At 44.0% G+C, this 20,905-nt stretch overlaps 1 protein-coding gene across 1 annotated transcript in view; it reads right to left on the bottom strand.

Annotated features, from left to right (window-relative positions):
- Positions 1 to 3,940: 3,940 nt before the first annotated feature.
- Positions 3,941 to 20,905, bottom strand: part of SCML4 (Scm polycomb group protein like 4) — a gene marked incomplete at both ends in the record, with an annotated part of 35,616 nt that continues 18,651 nt past the window's right edge. The window contains 3 exons of the mRNA XM_079550541.1: positions 3,941 to 4,066; positions 7,643 to 7,788; positions 17,068 to 17,331. Coding sequence (XP_079406667.1) covers positions 3,941 to 4,066; positions 7,643 to 7,788; positions 17,068 to 17,331 — 536 coding nt within the window. The remainder of the gene's footprint in view (positions 4,067 to 7,642; positions 7,789 to 17,067; positions 17,332 to 20,905) is intronic.

Raw genomic sequence — 20,905 nt, 5'->3', positions numbered from 1 at the left:
CGTGTGCAGAGATCTGCCCACTTTCTTTGGTGAGAGGGTGCAGATTCAGGATTCCATTTCTTGGTGAGAAAAGAAAACCCACACGACTCCATCCAACCAGTTATGGGCAGCAGTGCCTGGGACCAGCTCTGCAGCTGTCATGCTAAGGTTCTGCCCACAGAGATGTTGGAAGAAAAGAGAGGCTTTTGCTGACCTGCAATTTCCCAAGATTTTTGCCCCCAAAGTGCTTATTGTGAACTATTTTCCTAGCAACCCCAAGCCTGTTGGTACAGAAGAAGCGCAAGTGAGCACAGCAGCCCCATAATGCCAGCTACGAAGGGAGGATCGGGGGAAGTGGAGACCAAGTCTATGTAGGAATGAACCAACATGCTTTTTCTTAAGAAAGATGTGTGACTCTTGACAGACTGCTGACAAACTGTAGAAATTGAGCAATTTGTTTCAGGGCAGTAACAACCCAGAGTGATGTTTTGCAGCCCGTCTCAAGGGTGCCTGGCTGCATTAATCACAGTGGCCAGAGCTGCTAGTGCTGCAAAGGGCACTGTGCTCCTCCAGCAAGACAGTGCACTCAGAGCAGTGGAAGCATTCCCTTGGGCACTTCTGGAAACCCAGTTAGGACTGGGAGGGGGGCATTTGTCAGGGTGGGAGATGGGGCCATGACAGTCAGTGTGAGGGCAATGGGAGAAGCTGCTCTACAGCCACCAGTTCTGCTACTTCTCATGCTTTGCAGCTGGCACTTCAGCAATGGAAGAGCTCTCCCCACATCTTCAGGCTTTGCCTGTTTTTTTGTTTTTCTTAAAGCTAAGGCTCATGAAGTATTGAAACTGCCTAAAGCAAGCCAAGTGCCTTCCAGTGCAGCTGCATTTAAAAGCAGAGAACAGGCAAATGCATTGCACACAAAGGACAAACACATCCACCCATCTGTTTGGAAGAGTTAAGAAATGCAAGTGGTTGGATGCAGTCTGAAGTGAGAGCTGGGAACAGAATAGCAAACTAAGCAATTTATACCAGCAGTATGTGAACAACAGCTAACATAGTGTAACAGAAATGCTAAGCCACAGTGCTTGAGCACCTGGTGGAAGGTAGGACCAAACCAAATGAGCTCAGGTACATGCAAGGTACCTGAGTGATGGGAAGGGGTGGAGCCAGAATATACCCCCTCCCAGACCTCATTTAAGGGTTGGCAGTGGAGATGAGGATTTCTTACTGGAGATTGCTGAGGCGTTCCAAAGGTAAGCAGCCTTCCCCCCCCCCCCCCCCCCCCCCCTTTTGTTTCTGTGTCTATAGCTGCTGCACTTAAGCTTGTCTGTCCTTGCTGCAGCCTGGGACTCTGCTACCCTGCTGTCATTGCTGTGTTTTCCATCACATTGTAGTGTTACGTCCAGGCAGGTGACTCTTCGTGCCTTGCTCCTGGCCTGACATGCTCCACACAGCACAGGTGTCTTAACCACCTTCCTGACAAGACTTAGGAGAGGAAGAACTAGTTCTAATTGCAATAACGATTATCTCCTGTTTGCCTTTTGGTGAGGGGGAAAAAGTACAAAAACACCAAAAAAACAAACATGCAGCATGGTGTTTCTTTTGTAAGCTTTACTTTTTTAAAACCAAGTCACTGAATGCCTCCTCTGTAAAAGGTGGCACATTAAATATCATGGCTGGAACAGCCTGCCATGCCTAAAAGTTCCATATCAAATGAGATAGCACCATTGACTGTATACATTAGATACATACATGAAAACTATTCCAGCATGTTAAATGTATGAACACTGTTGCCACTGCTGTGGTGTTATCAGTCTTCTCAGCTGCAATCTCTGCAGGGTGGAGATGGAAGAGAAGGGTGAGATGTAGAGCTGAAAGGAAATGATTCCTTTTTCAGGGAATTCTGTAGCACTGAATCTTTTTTTTTTTTTCCAGTCTCCGAACAAAAAGTGAGTTTACAGAATCTCCAGGAAAATACAGTGAAAATACATGTTCTAAGAATCAGCCTGTGTAGAGTTCAATACGTTGTGTCCCTAGGTAGCATGTGACTTTTCATTTAACATCTTTACTTCAGCTATTCATTTTATAAATGCTTTAACATGGAGACAAGATCTGCAGAAAGCCATCCAGTCACGTCAAGATCCAACTCTGCAAACATGTATGGACTACTTTGTTAGTCTGGGGATAGTTCCCAGGAGTTTACTGAAAGTCTTGTGGGATGTCATTAGTCATACCATGGGTGGCCTAATAGTGGTAGAACAAGGGGGAATGACTTTGAACTGAAAGAGGGACGGTTTAGCTTAGCTGTTAGGAGGAAGCTCTTTACTCAGAGGGCGGTGAGGTGCTGGCACAGCTGCCCTGAGAAGCTGTGGGTGTTCCATCCCTGGAGGCACACAAGGCCAGGTTGGATCAAGGATTTTCAGGATTAGATCTTGAAGTGGTACCTTTTCATAGGAGTTATATTCTAGCAATGTGCACCCAAATGAATTTCATTCCATGAGGTATTTTTCTGTAATATTCTGCTATATTCCAAAGCTGCAATGGATGCTCATATCTTGCCTGTTATCACAGCTCTGTTACCCAATTCTGTTGAGGTGAGCTTCAAAACAACCCGCATGATCAACAAACATTTGCTACCACTCCTTGTCATGCACCAAATGTTTAAAACTGTACGGATGTGTCCCTTCATAATCCTCCATTTGTGAAGGATGAAGATGAGGGCATACCTAATCCACAGATCACTTCCTCACCCTTTGACTTGCCTTTCTCTTGGTGTGGCTACATAGAATATCAATGAGCACCTCTCATATTTGTGTAAGAGGCCAGGGAGCATTACCTTGAGTCTACTTGAAAATGTGCACATATGCTGAAAGCAAGTGTGCATCGTCCTCTGCAGCAGTGCAACCAGGCAGTGGCCATGCAGCACCCTCCTTGGCCCTAACCATTGCTGCAGTGCACAGCAGCGTGCCTTCCTCATGGGGAATATTCCCACCTGCCAAACAAGAGCAAACCCAGAAATTCTGTGGTTTTTTTCTTTTCTTTGAGTGCTGTGAACCAATACATCAGGCAGAAAGGTGGGGAGATGATGGCTGAGCGTGCCAGACTCCGGGGGAGCCATCCACCCCCTCTTTAACTTAACAGGAAACATCCTGTCAGAAACGCTTTCTGCATTGGGACTTTTCTTGAAATAATTAACTGTAACCGGTGACGGCTTGTCCAGCTGGGAGCCTGCGATTCCTCCTGGGTATTTAGAGATGTGCTGGTTAGTAGAGTCAGATGGTCAGAGCTCATCAGATGGAAAGCACCATGTCGTCACAGCTCCAGCCTCAAGTCTATTAGGGCTGCTCCCTCTAGTGGGAAAAGGTACTTCAGCTGCTATAAAAACCTTTTCCATCTTTTTATTTCTTAAAATAAAATAAAATTCTTTTTTTCCTCTCTTAATTTTCCTTCTAATTTTTTTCTTTTTTTTCCTTTTTTTCTTCTTTCAAACTGAAGAATTCAACTTTTCCAGATTTTAGTGCAAGACACAGGGTGGCTCCTGTTCAACGTTGGCTAACCAAAGGGCACACGTTCCCCCAAACACTCTGAACATGTCAGCCCAGGCAGCGCTGTGTCCCACCCCATCCCTTCCTGGCAGGCAGCCAATGGTCTTTCTGCCAGCAGTCACTGTTTGCTTTTGATTTCCCCCTTCTGATTACAAAAATAGGACTTACTATAATCATAATAACATTAATGGTACAAAATAATTACTGTAATTATACACTTTTTGGCAAATTATTAACACAAAGCAGCCCGAAAGCTCCCATTGGACTAAAAAAATTGCGAAGATGCACAAATGTTAAAAAAGACAAAGTCTTTGTTAAAGAGGGGAAAAACAATCTTCAAAAGAATGCATTTCTGTAAGGCAGCATGTTACCTATAGTTTTTTGTCTAGACTTAGGTTCTGCTGTTGTTCAGGAAGCTGTTAGAACTTGGCTTGCTTGAGCTTATCGATGTGGTAGCACAGTTTCAGCGCGGGTCCCAGTTTCAGCCCCAGGTATTTCATGATCATGTCACTTTTCAGCAGCAACAAAGCATTGCCATCAATCTCCTGATTTCGGAAGAGAGAAAGAGAATCAAAATACGTAAACCCCCTGCTTCCAGCACCACAAAAGCAAGATGGCAGTGCTGCATCCTGACACATTACCCAGGGTGAATCAGAAACGGCACATCATAGATGGAAATGTCATGAATTTTGAAATTTCATTAAGAAATTGAAAGCTGAAGTAGGATAAAAGGAAACTCTAAAGGAGCTTTTAATCAAATATTACTACTTATTCTTCAATGAACCATAAGGTTTGTCAGTGTTTTTGATTCTTTGACAGCAAAATCATGAGGATTTTTTTTTAAACATCAGACTTGCTCTAAGCCCAGTTCTGAGAAAACTGATCTTAAGAGAAAGGAGCAAGTGATGGAGGGATGTGGCCTCATGAACTGCTAATAGCACACCTCTGAATCTCAGGTCCAGCTTTGTTCCTGGCTATCTGCATATTTCGTGTATCCTCAGTACACTTACACCCAGTGATACATGCAATTAATTTCTTAAATTGAAAGCAGTAGTACCATAATTCATTTGCCACCAAGTTCATCTGTTTATACCAGACCTTTGGCTTGAAAAACCTTTTGTAACTACAAAATGCTGTGTTAAGCACCAAATAGCACTGGTGTACAAAGAGGTGGACACTGTTCCACTGCGGGTTCTCCTATGACTGTAAAGCACAGAAGCTTCCAAATACAATGCCCTACTTCTGTTTCTGAGCTTGCCTGTTTTTTTTTTTCCCCCAACTGTATTAGGAGAGCTGCTTAAAAATAATAACTCTCCTCTTGGTCTTCACCTCACTTTGTTACTTGGAGAGCTAAAACATAACTAATGAATATGAGTGCATAAATGCAGGCATCCACACAGGAGCACTAATGCTGTATATATTCTATTTGATGGTTTTCACAGTGCTTTTTTCCTCTGTGATCCATTACCTACTAATTAGGCAATACTATGGATCCTAATTTGCCCTGATCATTATTATTCCATTCAGCAGATGATTCAGCTGATGTGCAGTTAAGGTCACTTTCTGATTAACTCAATCAATTGATGCTCTTCATTCTGCAACCGCCACTCCATCCATTACAAAAACTCTCTTTGCTCTCCTCCTCTCCTTCCCGTTATTTTAAAGAAGCTAAAGAAAAGAAGATTAAGTATCATATTTAAATTAATATTTGCTTAAAAACTGTACTCCTGGAGCTGCGATGCCATTGGGTAAAATCACTGTCAAGGTATTTGGTGTGAATGTAACTGCTTCTAAGTGTGGAGTTCAACATTTTATTATTTCCTCTATTATGGTGGAGTAGAGGTCAAAATTAAACTCCGTGACTAGAGCATGCCAGAGGGAGAATTCATATTTAATCAATCCAAAATACCCCCATATTAGCCAAATCCCTATACAGATTGTTGACTTGGCTTCTCTCCAGTATTATTGTCATCCCTTAAAAAAAAAAAAAAAAATTAATAAAATGTGGGATTCTATAACATGGCTCCCCAGTTTGCAGTAGAAGATCTTGAGTCAGATCTGGAGCTGTTAAATTCAATGCAATCAGCTTGTTTCACACACATTAGTTGAGATCTGGCCCACTGCAAGTTAGAGTGCTGCTGTTTTCCTGCAAGAGATGGGGACAGCAAATGTATGAGCTGCAAGATAATGATACAAGGAATATGAACATACAGCTTCCAACTGCAAGAGTGGGTACTGCTGAGTTCATGCCAGCTTCTTGTATGTGTTCTGAGTGGGCACTGATCAAGTCCCGTGCCTTCAGCACAAGAATTGTACCTGGTGGTTGATTCAAGCTTCTGCTCCTGGTGAGGAGAGCAGAGCGAGAGCCACGGACAACCTGTGACGTTTGTTGAAGCTGTGGCCAGTGCAGGCTACACCTCCCTACAACCAGGAGAATGGCTCTGGGCACTGCGGTCAGCACTCACATGGACCAATATAGCAAAGGGAAAGAGTTCTGTCAATATGCAGGATACCTCCCCACCCTTCCCCTCCTCATGGCCCCACCATCTTCTCCCTCCCAGTGTCATAGCTCAGATGAGCTGACTGCCACAGCAACAATTTCAGGTGACAACTGGGCCTTGTCAATGACAGTAAGTGCTTCTAAGTAAATTATACACCTGCTTCATAGAAAGATTGAATATACAGGAAGATATGACTAAGGTTAATGGACTAATCACTTGTCTCTCACCCCTGGGGTCTCTGTGCTAATCCAGATGAGATTTGAAGGCTGAAAAATTGCAGGGGCATATATAACTCCAAGGCGCAATTGAATTGAATTGTGTGGTAATCTTACCCAGGTTCTCAAACCTACTGCATATTTTACAAGGAAAACAGTAATGAGTAGAGCCCAGTATTAGAGTAGAGGTGCTGGGTGCTTGACCAAGGCTGACAGAAACAGTCTTCAGAGGCAATTTAACTTGGTCTCTTTGGTCACAGAGCAGTGACAGTATTGTAGCATGGCATGCTTCAGAGCAGCAGGCCCAATGAGCCAAGATTAAATATTCTTCCTGGCAGTGTACCTGGGAGTGTGCACTTCACAGACCAGGCAATCCTCTCTACTGGTGCACAGCTTCTTCTACAAGTCTCAAAAATTCACGTCAAAGCAAGTTTCCTTGAGTCTACATGTGCCTCATTTATCTTCCTGATACCTACTTGGCCAACGTGGGCCATCTGACTCCTCTGCAGAAGGCAGGGAAAGAAAGCTAGCACCTGGCCTGCAATCTAAGGTTTGATCCTAGCATGGCTGTGCCTGCTCTGTCCTCATCCCGTCGCCCTGCCTGCAGGTGTCAGATGGTCTCAGTCCCTGACTGTGGTGAGCATCCATCGAGGCTCATGCTTTGAATTGGCCAAGGAAGAGTGGATGAGGCTGAAGATGTAGTGATATGTGGTGCTACCAGATCCAGCAAAAACAAGAAAATCCTGATCAGATATTGTTTACAGTCTACTAATTAGGATTTCTTCACAAGAGATGGCCTAATGAAGGCAGCTATCATATTCCCTAGTAAGTCATCTGGTCCTTTAAATTTGGTTATGTAGTTACGTAATATTAAAAGTCCACAAATTTGGCTGTTTCAGGCTTCTGCTGCTAAATGTTCACAGATATATATATATAATATATATAATATATGTATATAATATATAATATATATTATATATTGTATATTATATATATTATATTTAAAAAAAAGCTCTTTGGAGAGGAATCACAGGTATCCTGGAAAAAAAAAAAGAAGTGTTTGAAGCAAGGTTTTTTTGCCACACAATCTGACAGTGAAAAAAAAAACACCAGATCCTGTATGATTTCTGTTAGGTTTAGCATAACGATTTATGCTGGCATGGTGAGAAGAAATAATGAGCATTTCCTAAAGATGTTGTTAGGGTTTTACTATTGAGGGATAAGTGAATGTTTCTTCACCCTAGCCCCCTGTTTGATGTGAACCCCTTGCAGGGCCCCTTGCTCAAACCATCTGAGCACAGGCACTCCCTATAGCAGCCATAGACAGGGTGCACGTGGTATGCTGGCTGTCTCTCTTGCAGGTGACTTAAATCCCCTAGAAGCACTAAGAGCAGCCTTTACATACGTGTTTTCTGAAGAGCTCCACGTGGGGACCTAAAGCGTGAGGGTCTGCATCCTTCACAAACCAAATCACATCATCCACGGTCCAGGTCAAAGGATTCTTGCTTGATGGCCGAGCCACGTCTTGTCGTTCTGGTGAAGGACTTGAGGCTATCGATACAAAAAAGCCCACAACAGCACATTACAAAAGCATGCAGTGATTTCCTTGGTTTGTGGGCATGCAGCAGTGCAGCAGCCCCACGTATTGGATGTTGGATCTGTGTGTATCAGCCTGAGCTGATGGGGTGAGAGAGAAGGGACTTGGCAGTTTTGGATCCAACTGCTTACCAGGAGATATGATCCCAGCTGGTGAATTGTGTTAAAAAACATGAAACCCTCAGGTTCCTGCTGGGGAAGGAACAATGTGCCAGCTGCCAGCCTCTTAAACTGAGCTGCCCCTGCTGTCTGATCTGCAAACATTGGGGATCTCAACTCCAGAAGACACAACCCTCCCACCTGGAGGCATGAAACAAAGGAGCTTGCCATTAAATGCAAAGGCTAGGAGATAAAATTGGGATACAGCAAATATTTTATTTCTTTGCATCCAGACATTCAGTCTTTTCTTGAAGCTTAGAGGTGGGTTCCTAGTGAATGTTCTGCTCACGTGAAGCTAAAGGTCCCCAGTGAATGCCTGTTTGGAGATCTACTAAAATACATGGAGATGAACACTGCACATGTGACTTTTTAATGGTGTAAGCCCTGGATGATTTAAGGTCACTTTGACTTGCTGTAGCTTTAAATCAAGTGAATAAAGGCATATCAGAATGAAAGTGCATTTATGTTTTTATTCTTAGTCTCTGCAGAATTATAAATCTTAGCCTTAGATGCATATAATTTGCACATATACATATACCCTTACGTTGCTTCACTATCCCAAGTACTGTATTATGCTAGGTTACAGGAAATCCACACAATGCAAACTTTATATTCACAGGCAGCAGCACAGAAATGGATGTGATGTTACTTGCCAAGACTTGCTCATCAGTTTCTGCTAAGGTTCAGTTTTCAATGAGAGGTGTAGGTGGTAAGCAAGCAGGCACTGCAGGAGACAGAAAGGGAAGCAGAAGAGTGCAAACAGAGGGAGATCATGGATAGCTAAACTGGAGCCTGGAGAGGCCACAGATAGCAAGCAGGGGAGCCAGAATGGCTTCAAGCTGCTGAGGAGAGAAGGGCTGATCCCTCCAGAGAAATTCTGAGTTCATAAAATGTGTGAGAATACCACGCGTGGCTCAAAACATGATAATGCGTATGAGCAAATGCAGTGGGCGGGGTTGGTGGCTTATGTAAATCCCTGTTCTGATGACTTCAATAGAACCGTGCTGATTTATGTGAGTGGGGGTCTGCCCATCTATGCACAATAATGGCTTTATGTGCATATTGGTCCTTTTTTCTTGCCGCATCCGCATCCCACAGTATAATGTAATGAGGTATATTTTGCAGTTATAAAGGATGAACTGTAGAAAGCAGCAGCGCTATGAATGTGTGAATGTGGTCGATGGGCTTCATAATGGGATGTGATGTAAATATCATGATAATTACACTCTCATTTGCTAAGTCACTGTTCTGGATATAAAGGACAAGGAATAGCCGCAGGTCCTCTTAATTAGACAGCGAGGATTTGTGTTCATATGGACTCATGCGACCCTGGGCTCTGCTCGCAGAATAAATGCAATACACAGTGGTACAGACACCATCTGGACTCTTTGGCATAAAGCGATGAAGATGAAGAGTGCAAAACGTATGGGGCAATTTCAGCCAGCCCCTGGATCATCAGTAATATTGAGCAAGTTTGTCAGGGACGAGTGAGAGAACCTCGACTTGCCTGGGAGCTGGAGGAGCCAGCACCTGCAGGAGGCTGCTGCAGTCTGACACGCCAGCAGCACAAGCTGAGTGTGGGCACCACGAACTGAGGGCAAGGGGAAAAATAGAGAGAGGACTGAAAGGCTACTCAGTGCCTGTAAGGTTGCAGAAGTTTTAATGCCACAGCAATAGTGTGGTCAGGGAACATGTTGTGCCACTACCGCGGATCACACTTTTTCCCCTTAAATTTGCATGACTGCAAGGAAATCTGAGGCGGCTTTGCCTGGGGTTCACACCAGGCGAAAGGAGAGCAGCCCTGGACCCAAGTGACTGCTGCCCAGAAATGCCCTTCTGCCAGAAATGCATTGCTTCCAGAAATGCCAGGAAAGGGTAAAGGGAAGTAGCAAGCCTCTGGGAGCAGCTGGGAGCCTCTGCGGGCATTAGAAATATTGGTAATATAAGGAAGTGGGGTGAGAAGAAAAGGTTGAAATTGACAGGGTGAACTCTACTCAGTGCTCTGCAGTCTAGCAAACAATAGCATAAATCTGATTTTTTTAGAGAAATATAAAAATGACCTTTCTAAAGAATCTACATGGCCAGAACTCTTCCAGCCTCCAACAAGTGAAGGTAATCCTGTCAAACCCCACCCGCAGTAGAACCACGTAGAAACAAAAACTATGCATAGATATTAACTCTATTTTAAATCTATATATATTCCTAGGTTCATGTCCTGTATTCTCTGCTGCTTTTTCATGAATTGTGATATTTTCCTTGCATGTAAGTGGCTACTTTTAAATGCTGTCAGTAAAACTGGGATACCATCAGTTTGCAGACAGACATCTCAAATGCAGTTCATAGCTGGTGAGGTTGGAAGCATTCTGTTTTTCCATATCTTTTAAAATGTATTTTTTTTCCTAATTTATTCTGATTTCTTAACTTTGTAATTTATCCATGTAAGTGCAATTTCTTTATTTCTGAAAAAAATAAATCATTTCATGCCTACACAAAGGCACGAGTTCTCTGTTTCAATAGCATCACTTTGCTAAAAGATTATATTAAGCACAAAAGTGTTTGATGGCAGCAGGGCAAGTACTATACATTTTTTCTTATCTGAAGGTATTCACATTTAACCTAAGAATTAGATAAATGAGGAAGTCTCATGTCTCCTGGGTATCCTATGCCATCCTGTCATCAGAATTAATCAAGATGATAATGAATACTCAGATTACAAAGAGATGGGAGTGCTCAGGACCAATAATTATTTTTAGAGATCGTAATCTAGGTCAAATCCAATTTCCTGTTTTTGACAGGTGGCAAAAAAAAATTGTCAAATTAATGGAATGAGATATGGAAATTCAGGTAATCAAAGGGAAGCACTCCCCCTCCTGCCTGCGTTGGCACTGGAGAGGATGGGGAAGGAGCTCCCTGCAGGGGAAGGCTCTTGGGGCATCCCAGCTGAGACCATTGCAGGGATGGCTGGAAGTATGAGATCAGCACCCAACACCCAACAAAGCCAATGGCAAGACAGTGTTGGTGCAAAGGAGCCAGTGGCGGAGCTCTTGCCCCTCAGGCTTTTTTCTGAGCCCACTTCAGGCTCCAGATGTTCCTGAGAAGGAGGGTGAAGGGAGGGAAAGCCAACAGCTGAGTGGCTGCAGAGCCACAGTGAGAAAATACAATGCTAAAGTGGAGTTAAACCTGTGAAAGAAGGAAAGATAAATAATGGACTCCCTAAATATGTTCTTGGCAAACAAACAGAGCCCCAAGGGAGTGCGGCCATTGATAGATAAGAGTGGAAAGGAAGTGACAGATGAACTTTAATATTGCTGCAGGCCTAAATGATTCCTTTGCCTCAGGGAAAAGGGGTGGGAACGAAATTTTAAAAGGCTCTCTCTGATCGTACTGGAGCAGTTAATGAGGAGCAGCAGATCCACTGAAAGTAAGCCGAAGTAGCAGGACCTCAATGGTACAGAGGGATAGGAAACACTTCTTTAAAAAGCCCTCCCACTGCATGTGAGGCCAGGAGGAGGGCTCTGCAGGAGAGGCTTCCTGAGACAGCAGGCAGCACCCACTGTGTGGCATGGGGACATGATGCCACAACTGCCAGAGCAGCCCTGCTGATTGAGATACAGCCATAAACTGGTGGCAAACGCTTACTGGGGCTTTCCTTGTCTCTCTTTTGAAGAAGAAAAAGAAAAGCTCAGTGCAGGTGTCGAACCTTCCAGGTTATGAAAGTGCCCTCAAAACCTGGCAAGCTGTGCACACAGAAGCAGCGGGACCAGGGCTGAGCTTCTATTCCCTTGCCATTGCCTGGAGGAGGTGCTGAGCCTGGCTCCCCTGCAAGCTGCTTGCAGCATTCATCTGCGAAAAACAACCTTCGAACCCTGTGCCTGAAATGCTGTCAGGAAAAAAATGTATTAAGCAAGTGGGACTGTCTCTTTAACAAAGACCCTCAGGGGGTAATAATTAACTGTTAATATTGGATAATAAAATCTGCATAAAGTCCCCAGGCTATAGGCAAGGTTGAGGCTGTTACGTTGTGGCTGAACGCACAATTCTTCACACTTGGGATAAAGGGTTTGTTTGTCTTTATATAAGCAGGCTTGGAAAAGTTTATGGTTTATGATGTCCTTGACTATTCCTTCTCAGATTTAAGAGCTTCAATTTGGCAGACGATGACAGCAAAGTGCATGTTTATCTCTTAGTAGCCCCAACTGGCTTTCTGAAATGAGATTTTTTTGTTTGTTTGTTTGTTTGGAAATTTTTAGCATAGTCATGGAGAATTAGGCATCATGCTTCCAATCGCATTAATGAGAGCTTTGGGTTTTAATCTCATCCATTCCCCTTGAAAAGCTTGTTCTGCTATGTGCTGAGATATGTTTTGCAGTTATGATTTTTGCCGCGATGTTTGCCCACCCTGATAAATAAGGCATGCTATTTTTCTGATATATCAATTAATAAAATGGATTGGCCTGAGGTTTTGGAGATAAATTCTTCCTCTTTTTAATGAGCCCTGTCCATCCCTGTCTTTAAGTAAGCAAACTGAGGAGGATTAAAACGGATGCATGTATGCACCAATTACTCATCTCTGCCTGTTTATGATTCAGAAGCATATGAATTGTCCCTAGAAAGTGGAAAAGCATACACACAAGCATCATATTGAGAGCACGGATTCCTAAGACCTTTGAGAGAGATTTTGCCAAGACACTGATCAAACTCCAGCGTAGCTGCACTGAAGCATTCGTGGGAAGATACATATTTAAAAGGTTGCGATTACTATTAAAGTATAAAGAGAAAAATACATGAAAAATAGGATAGCTTTGAAAAAATAGAGTCTCTACCTTTAAGGAGAAGCAAACAGCACTTTGTAGAAATCCACAATGGGAATTCCAGCAGTACAGAGCTGCGCTACAGCACTGACACTATGGCAAATGGAGAAGGAAATGAAAGCAGACTGCCTGGAAGTAGCACCGTTTCCCTAAGGATGGAAGGGTTGCTGTAATAAATCTGTGGGCACCCTGACTTCATGGTTGTCACTGTGTTGTACGTCTCAGTCACTGAAAACATCATGGCCGTAGGGAAGAGCCAACTGCTCTCCTCTGCTTCAGAGAAAGCAGATCCAGGGCAGTGAAGAAGTTCAGGGGAAAGGGGATGGTGGTGGCACAAACGTTCACAAATCACTGGGGCAGATGTACAGAGGTGCACAGAGCACCTAGAACACAGGCAATTGCTAATCCTCCTGTTGGAGACATTGATGACAAACTCATCTCTATATGGATGTACTTACTCCTGCACATGCATACCCTCACTGTTAATAATTATAGATAAGTGCTATCAATAGATTAACAACTTTTTTTTTTTTTTTGTGATGCTCTCTTCTTAACCATCAGCTTTAGGAGCCCTTATGGCTGAACTGGCCAAAATAACAGGGACGTTCATAGTCACAGAAGAGAAAATAATACAGCTGAGCAAGATTAAGCCCTGATTTTAAGCTCCAGTCTCCTGAACATACATTCAAATCCATTATACAAAGGCTTTTCTCCACATAATGCAGTTTTAAACACGGGAACTTTACCATGGTGTTGTTATTATTATTATTAATGCTGAAAATGTGCAATGTATTCAATAAGCCATTGGGTAATTTAAGGGAGAAAAACCTATGACTGGTTACTCAATATGAATTCACCACTTCTGGCTCAAAGTCCTTCAGCCACCAATTTCTGAAAGTGGAGAGGGTGCTGGGGAAGCACTGCTGTGCCTGCACTCAGCTCTGCCCTGGGGCATGCCTCATGCTGGAGACAAGATGCACAGCAAGGCAGAACTTCAGAACTTCGGTCTCAGCTGCTCTGACATTTTCCTGTACACTACGAAGAAATATCCAGAATGATGAAGATTTTCAAACCAAGCTAGTAACAACATCTGGGGAATGGAAGACCCCCCTTCTGTCAGGGAAGAGGTGGTCCGGGAGCGCCTAGGCAACATCAATGTTCAGAAATCCATGGGACCCGATGGGATTCATCCACGGGTGCTGAAGGAGCTGGCAGAGGTGATTGCTGAACCGCTTTCGGTCATCTTTGAGAAGTCATGGAAGACGGGGAAGGTGCCTGAAGACTGGAAGATAGCCAACGTCACCCCAGTCTTCAAAAAAGGCAAGAAGGAAGACCCAGGCAATTATAGGCCAGTCAGCCTCACCTCTGTCCCTGGAAAGGTGATGGAACAGCTTGTACTGGATGTCATCTCCAGACAACTGGAAGAAGAGGAGGTTATCAGGAGTAGTCAGCACGGGTTCACAAGGGGGAGGTCGTGCTTGACCAACCTGGTAGCCTTCTATGATGTTGTCTCTGGCTGGGTGGATAGGGGGAGAGCAGTGGATGTAGTCTACCTTGATTTCAGCAAGGCATTTGATACTGTCCCCCATGACGTCCTTATAACAAAGCTGAGGAAGTGTGGGATAGATGAGTGGACGGTGAGGTGGGTTGAGAGCTGGCTGACTGGCAGAGCACAGAGGGTCGTTGTTGGTGGTGCAGAGTCCGGTTGGAGGCCTGTAACTAGCGGTGCTCCTCAGGGGTCTGTGCTGGGTCCGGTCTTGTTCAACATCTTCATCAATGACCTTGATGAGGGGATAATGGCCACCCTCAGCAAGTTTGCTGATGATACGAAGTTGGGAGGATTGGCTGACACGCCTGAAGGCTGTGTTGCCATTCAGCAAGACCTGGATAGGCTGGAGAGCTGGGCAGAAAAAAACCAGATGAGGTTTAACAAAAGCAAGTGTAGAGTCTTGCATCTGGGGAGGAATAATTCCATGCACCAGTACAGGTTGGGGGATGAGCTGCTGGAGGGGAGCTCTGCGGAAAGGGACCTGGGTGTCCTGGTGGACGACAGGTTGGCCATGAGCCAGCAGTGTGCCCTTGTGGCCAAAAAGGCCAATGGCTTACTGGGGTGCATTAAAAAGAGCGTGGCCAGCAGGTCAAAGGAGGTGATCCTCCCCCTCTACTCTGCCCTGGTAAGACCTCATCTGGAGTACTGCGTCCAGTTCTGGGCTCCCCAGTACAAAAAAGACAGGGATCTCTTGGAAAGAGTCCAGCGGAGGGCCACGAAGATGGTGAAGGGCCTGGAGCATCTCCCCTATGAGGAAAGGCTGAGTGAACTGGGTCTGTTCAGCCTTGAGAAAAGGAGACTGAGAGGGGACCTGATCCTGGTCTATAAATATCTAAGGTGTGGGGGGCAGAATGGCGAGGCCGGACTCTTTTCAGTGGTGAGTGGAGACAGGACAAGGGGAAATGGCCAGAAACTGCAGCATAGGAAGTTCCGCACAAACATGCGCAAGAACTTCTTTACAGTGAGGGTGACGGAGCACTGGAACAGGCTGCCCAGGGAGGTGGTGGAGTCTCCTTCTCTGGAGATGTTCAAGACCTGCCTGGATGCCTACCTGTGCGACCTGCTGTAGGGAACCTGCTTTGGCAGGGGGGTTGGACTCGATGATCTCAGGAGGTCCCTTCCAACCCCTACAGTTCTGTGATTCTGTGATTCTGTGAACATTGTTAAATCTTGGCTCATTGCAGAAGCCCTTCCAGTTTCCAGGGGAAATACAAGGAGCAATGTAAGAAGCTAATGCTGGACAAAAAGGTTAGGGGGAACCAGCAAAGCTACAGCAGATATATCAAGAGGAAAAAGTAACTGAAGTGACAGTAGATTCCATTAATATATGAGGAAGGGGAAGAAATTAATGACTTGAAAATGGCTGAGATATTCAACTCCTTTGTTAAATCTACCTTCAAGATGAAAAATGCATAAATGAAGTTTGAATAATTAGTAAGGGTTGAAGACACTATTCAAATGGCTACTGATAAAGACTCGTTAATGGAGAAATTGAAAAATGCAAATAAAGAAAAAGTTAGCAGAAGTTCAGGGAATCACCTAACTCATTTGATGAACCCAAGTCTCTTCTAGGGTGAAAGAAGTCGTGGCTAATGGAATACAGCACAAAGCTGGAGAAGAGCAAATGCAGTCCAGGATTAGAAAGTACGCTTGCCACTATCTCAGCTCCTTCTCTGGAGATGTTCAAGACCTGCCTGGATGCCTACCTGTGCGACCTGCTGTAGGGAACCTGCTTTGGCAGGGGGTTGGACTCGATGATCTCTGGAGGTCCCTTCCAACCCCTACAATTCTGTGATTCTGTGATTCTGTGATTCAGCTAGTTCTCTCCTGATGCTGTGAGTATCTACCCCATCCTCTGCCCTTCTCTGCCTTACACCAGGCTGCCCCTGTAGTCCCGCTTGCTCCTCTCACCTCAGCTGCCAGGAAAGCTTTCCTGGAGGGAAGCCATCTTTTGCAATGAGTCCCATTTTAAGAGGGCTTGGCACCAGCAGAGTGCCCTTAATGGGCAGAGCGATCAACTCAGTGAGTTTAAATCCTATGAGGACAGATGGACAAAAATACCAAGAGAGGGGAGTGGAAGGGTTATTGAAAGCCTTGATTCCTGTGGCATCTCTTGGATCTGCAGATAAACTTCTACTGACTTTTCTTCCCTAAAGGATAAAAAAGCCTTGAGCAGTGAGCCGGGTGATTTCTAAAAATATGTTTCTGGTCAGTCTTTTTCAAATAAAATTTGCTGCAGTTTGTATTTCAAGGGGTAAGGTTGGCTATACATCTGGGAAGCAAAATCTTTTGCTAAATTGTTTGATAGGCTCTAATATTTGAATTTGCTCTTTGTGGTACTTTGTACACAGCTGCTCTCATGCAATTAACCTGCCTGTAAGAAGTCTCAATCTTGGGGAAGAACGCCTTATGTATTAATATTTATATCTGTAAATTGATAATGGCAGTTGTGATTGCCACTCGATTATACATAATGCATACGTTTACATAATTAATAACAGCATTAGAAAACATTCACCATTTTACTTAATGATGAACAGATTGATTTTGTGTTTACATAGGTTATTATTTCTCCTTCTAAGTGGAAGCACGCGTGGAGTGCGTGCCAGTGCAAGTGCACCTTGCTAACTTTCCTGGAAATTCGGCAATGACTTCAGACCCCAGCACGGCACCAGCATAGCAACACACATTGCTAGAAGGAAGATATTATACTACCACTTGTGTTTCCTTCAGAATAGGTCCCATTCCTTGTTGGGCTGGAGGCGTGGTGCCGCGGGCCAGCAGAGGAAGACCTCCCTGAGGACACCGGAGCAGGACGATGGCCACAGGAGGAAGAGGAGCCTCCAGCAGGATGTCCATCTGCAGGACTCTGCCGCATGGCATACATGGAGCCCACACAACTGAAGGCAGAGTCAGTAGGATCTGCACTGTACCGCTTCATATTAGCTGGATCCAGATAATCCTCGGGGATGACTGTTTCTGCTCAGCAAGAAAAGAAAGAATCAGTAAAATGGAACCAACATTTAGCTTCACTTCAAACTTTCTGTACAGACAGCTGGATGGCACAGACAGGCTGGACCCAGGAGGCATCTTTTCTGAGAATTAATAAACAATAAAGGGGAGCACAATCTCTCAGAAGTCAGTAGATTCATGATAGGGAAGTTTTGGCTTGATGCAACCCACCTGTTGGGCATCAGGTTAGGGCAATACTCTCCCACCGCTTCCCACTCCCACTGGGTGGGAACGCAAAGGCAGGTTTCACTTGCCTCATGGTGCTTCCTGAACACTACCAAAGCCGAAGGTCTAATGGACAGTGTGAGGATGAGGAGCTTCAGGAATCCAGCCCCTACACATACATGCTATCTCTGCCTTAGAGATTCCCACTCCAGCTGGGTGATACAAAGCATCAGCATCAGGCAGACAGGGAGACCGCAGATTAGACAAGTGCCTCCCTTTTCCCCCGTGATGTTTCTCTGAGCTGCTGAAATTGCCACTGTCCTTATTGCGTGTACAGTCCTCCAGCTACATCCGAGCAGAATGAAATCACCTGTATGGTGCCACACATCTCCTGACACTCAGTAACAGAATGAATTTATACAGTAATTTATGCTATAAGACCCAAACCCCCAAACCCCATTGCTAATATATTCTGAGGTTGTATGTAATAGTCTTTCCTTCTAATTTACGTTCTTCACATTTTCTTTTGAAAAATCCCTTTGCAGCTGCATGTAATCGTTGATATTAAACAAACGTGATTTAGTTTGACAACTCAAATACTCAAAAATTGTGCCACACCAGCATCCTGGCCCACATGTCAAGCCATAATACGGACTCCTGCTGTATGCTTATCTGACTTTTCATTTGCTTGCTGCTGCCTCTTAAAACTTTGGCCTGTTCTGGGCTGAAGCTGGACTCACTGTAAGGCAACTATCCCATTGGAAGGACAGCCATGAATGTGAAGTTTTCTCACTTTTGGGCATTTGTCTTTGTAACTGCATGTAACATTCCTCTAACTATATTTTTCTCCCTTAGATAATTTGGATTCTCGCAGAGTGCATGCAGGTAGCCTTCTGCTTTCTGCCAAGGGTTTCTGAGCTTTATTCCCACACAAATACAAATAGAGTGTATTTCAGCTGAATTCAACAGAGTTCAGCTAATATAACACTAGCATAAGGGAAGGGAGATGGGAATCTGGCACTCTGAACCTTTTTCCCTAGCCTTCAACAGATGTCAAAATTGTATAGCAATTGAGATAACTACCTTGCTTTTCAGACTCCTCCCTGTAAACCAAAGAAAATCCAATCAAGCTTTCTCATTCAAAGGAATTTAATTACTGTGTAGAACACTTGCAATAAAAGCCTCTTATGCATAAAGAAGACAGCTCTTTCTGCAGCATCCTGCCTGCACCACATGGAATAATTATGCCTCTTGTGAATGATTACCTCTTTATTTCAGGAAAGAATTCTTTTTTAATATAATTACAATATGAAGAAGATACAGACTGTCTAAACAACAAACAGCACGTTAGAACAGCTCTGCTAAATAAACAGCATACAGCTTTTATTACTATAGATATAAATGACTCCCAAATTTGTGAGTGGACACCAGGGATTTTTTGACTGATGTCAGACTCACAGTAATCTATGTAAAATAAGACCTGCATGGATAAAAGTCTCCCAGTGGAAGAGAATGTATGAATTGTGTATGAGAATATGATGAAGAACCAGATGCTGTTATTTCTGTTACCAACTCTGCCTAAGACTCTTTTGTTGATAAAGATCAATTTATGGTTAGACTAGATGATACTAGTGGTCTTTTCCAACCTTAATGATTCTGTGATTCTATGAATTTGTTCCACCTATCACTGCTTTGGGCTCCACAATAGGAGTAATGACGCCTATGCCCTGGGCAACCTGATTTAGCTGTGCGAGTCTCTGTTCATTGCAGGGGAGTTGCACTAGATGACCTTTAAAATCTAACTCCAAGGATTCTATGATTCTATTGCCATAGATCAGCAGGAGCTTCTGTTTGTTACTGTTCGCAATGTGCCCAAGATGAAGGTGCTTTGGCAATTTGAAGAGTGACTCATGTCATTAGACGAAGTGGAACAGAGATCATCTTACACAGTCAGGTTTCTAGGCAAGCCTTTTCAGAGCTCCCAGTCTTCAGATTGGCATCAGCAGTCAGTAGGATAGAGCAGCAACTTGCTGGAGTTACCTCTTCCTGACCATGGGTAGCTCATGAGGAAAGACAGGTCACAGACTGGGAAAAACGAGACTTGGCGTTCAAGCCTGAGTGGTTACAGGTTTAAGTCATGCATTTATGAAAGGTTCTGGTCAGCTTCTGTGCTGCCTGCTGAGTGTGGGCTGCTTTGTAAAAATGCACTAGCCAATGCAACTTCAGCAGCCACCTATTCTAAGTGGGACCATCTCGATATTACCAGAGCAAACAAGACTTAAATATTAGGAAAAACAGAACATGCTGGCTGCTATTAGGAAGCTAACAATCTTGGAGCAAGCATTAAAAAGCCTCAACCAAAAGGAGATGGAGAGCCTTTCAGCCAACAGCAGCAGGGAGCTGGAGAATCAGTGGGCACACTCTGTTGAGAAGGAGGAATGGTAACATAAAAATCTTGGCTTAAAACAGGCTTGCCTGCCTGGACTTCACAGGCTGGGCTGCTTACAGTGGCACTGTAAATGGGTTGCACCATCCAGAAACTCAGAAAAGACTGTGGAAGCTTTCTGTGTTCACAGCTGTCTGGCTCCCTGTTAGCTGTACCATAAAGAAGGTGAACAATGTGCAGCTCAAGCAGCGGTGTGTCCAGGTTTGACATCTACTAATCCCACTTTGACCAACTAGAAGAAAATATATTTTGTAAAATAGCAGAAGAAAATAAAACTCCTAAGTTTGAGGCTTAAAATGTAACAGTTTCATAGATCTGTAGCTTAGCCCATCTGTATTCAGTTGTACTCTTGTATATTTTTTTTAGGTGGCTAGCAGAAGAGCACACACTACTAAAAAATGGTAGGTAGTTTTAAAGCGGAGTTAGGTGAAAGCTGCCTTGAGCCTCTGCTTTGAGCACAGTAGCCTCCATTACAACTTTTCACTACCTTGAGTAGCTCAAGCCATTGTGAATTAGTTTTCCTTTCCAGGAATGGTCCACAGGAAATTTGGATGAGAAGTGGAAGTTTCCACCACACATCCAGCACACCTTAAAATGTAGCAAAGGAGAAGAGGGAAAAAAAAACAACAACAAAACATAGTCACCAAAAGCAAAAGCAAATCAAGGCCTGTTTTCCCAGTTTAAAAATTCAGGTTTATTTAGCTGAGTTTCTAAAAGTAGCAGCCTGCATGTTTCCCAACTAAACTCCTGAAGATGAGTCAATGTGAGAACCTGCAGCTCACATCCCAGCCCTGCTGCATGACTTCGGTCAGGTTATCCATCACCTCTGGACCACAACTCTCCTTTAGCATGAAGAAAAGTACTAGTTTTATCTCTCACCTCAGCTGCATGGTAAGTAATTTGCCTCAGGGGTATCTGTACACCACTACA

Source organism: Tetrao urogallus (genome assembly GCF_951394365.1).
Source record: "Tetrao urogallus genome assembly, chromosome: 2".
Classification (NCBI taxonomy): Eukaryota; Metazoa; Chordata; class Aves; order Galliformes; family Phasianidae; genus Tetrao; species Tetrao urogallus.
This window is presented reverse-complemented; position numbering and strand designations above follow the sequence as displayed.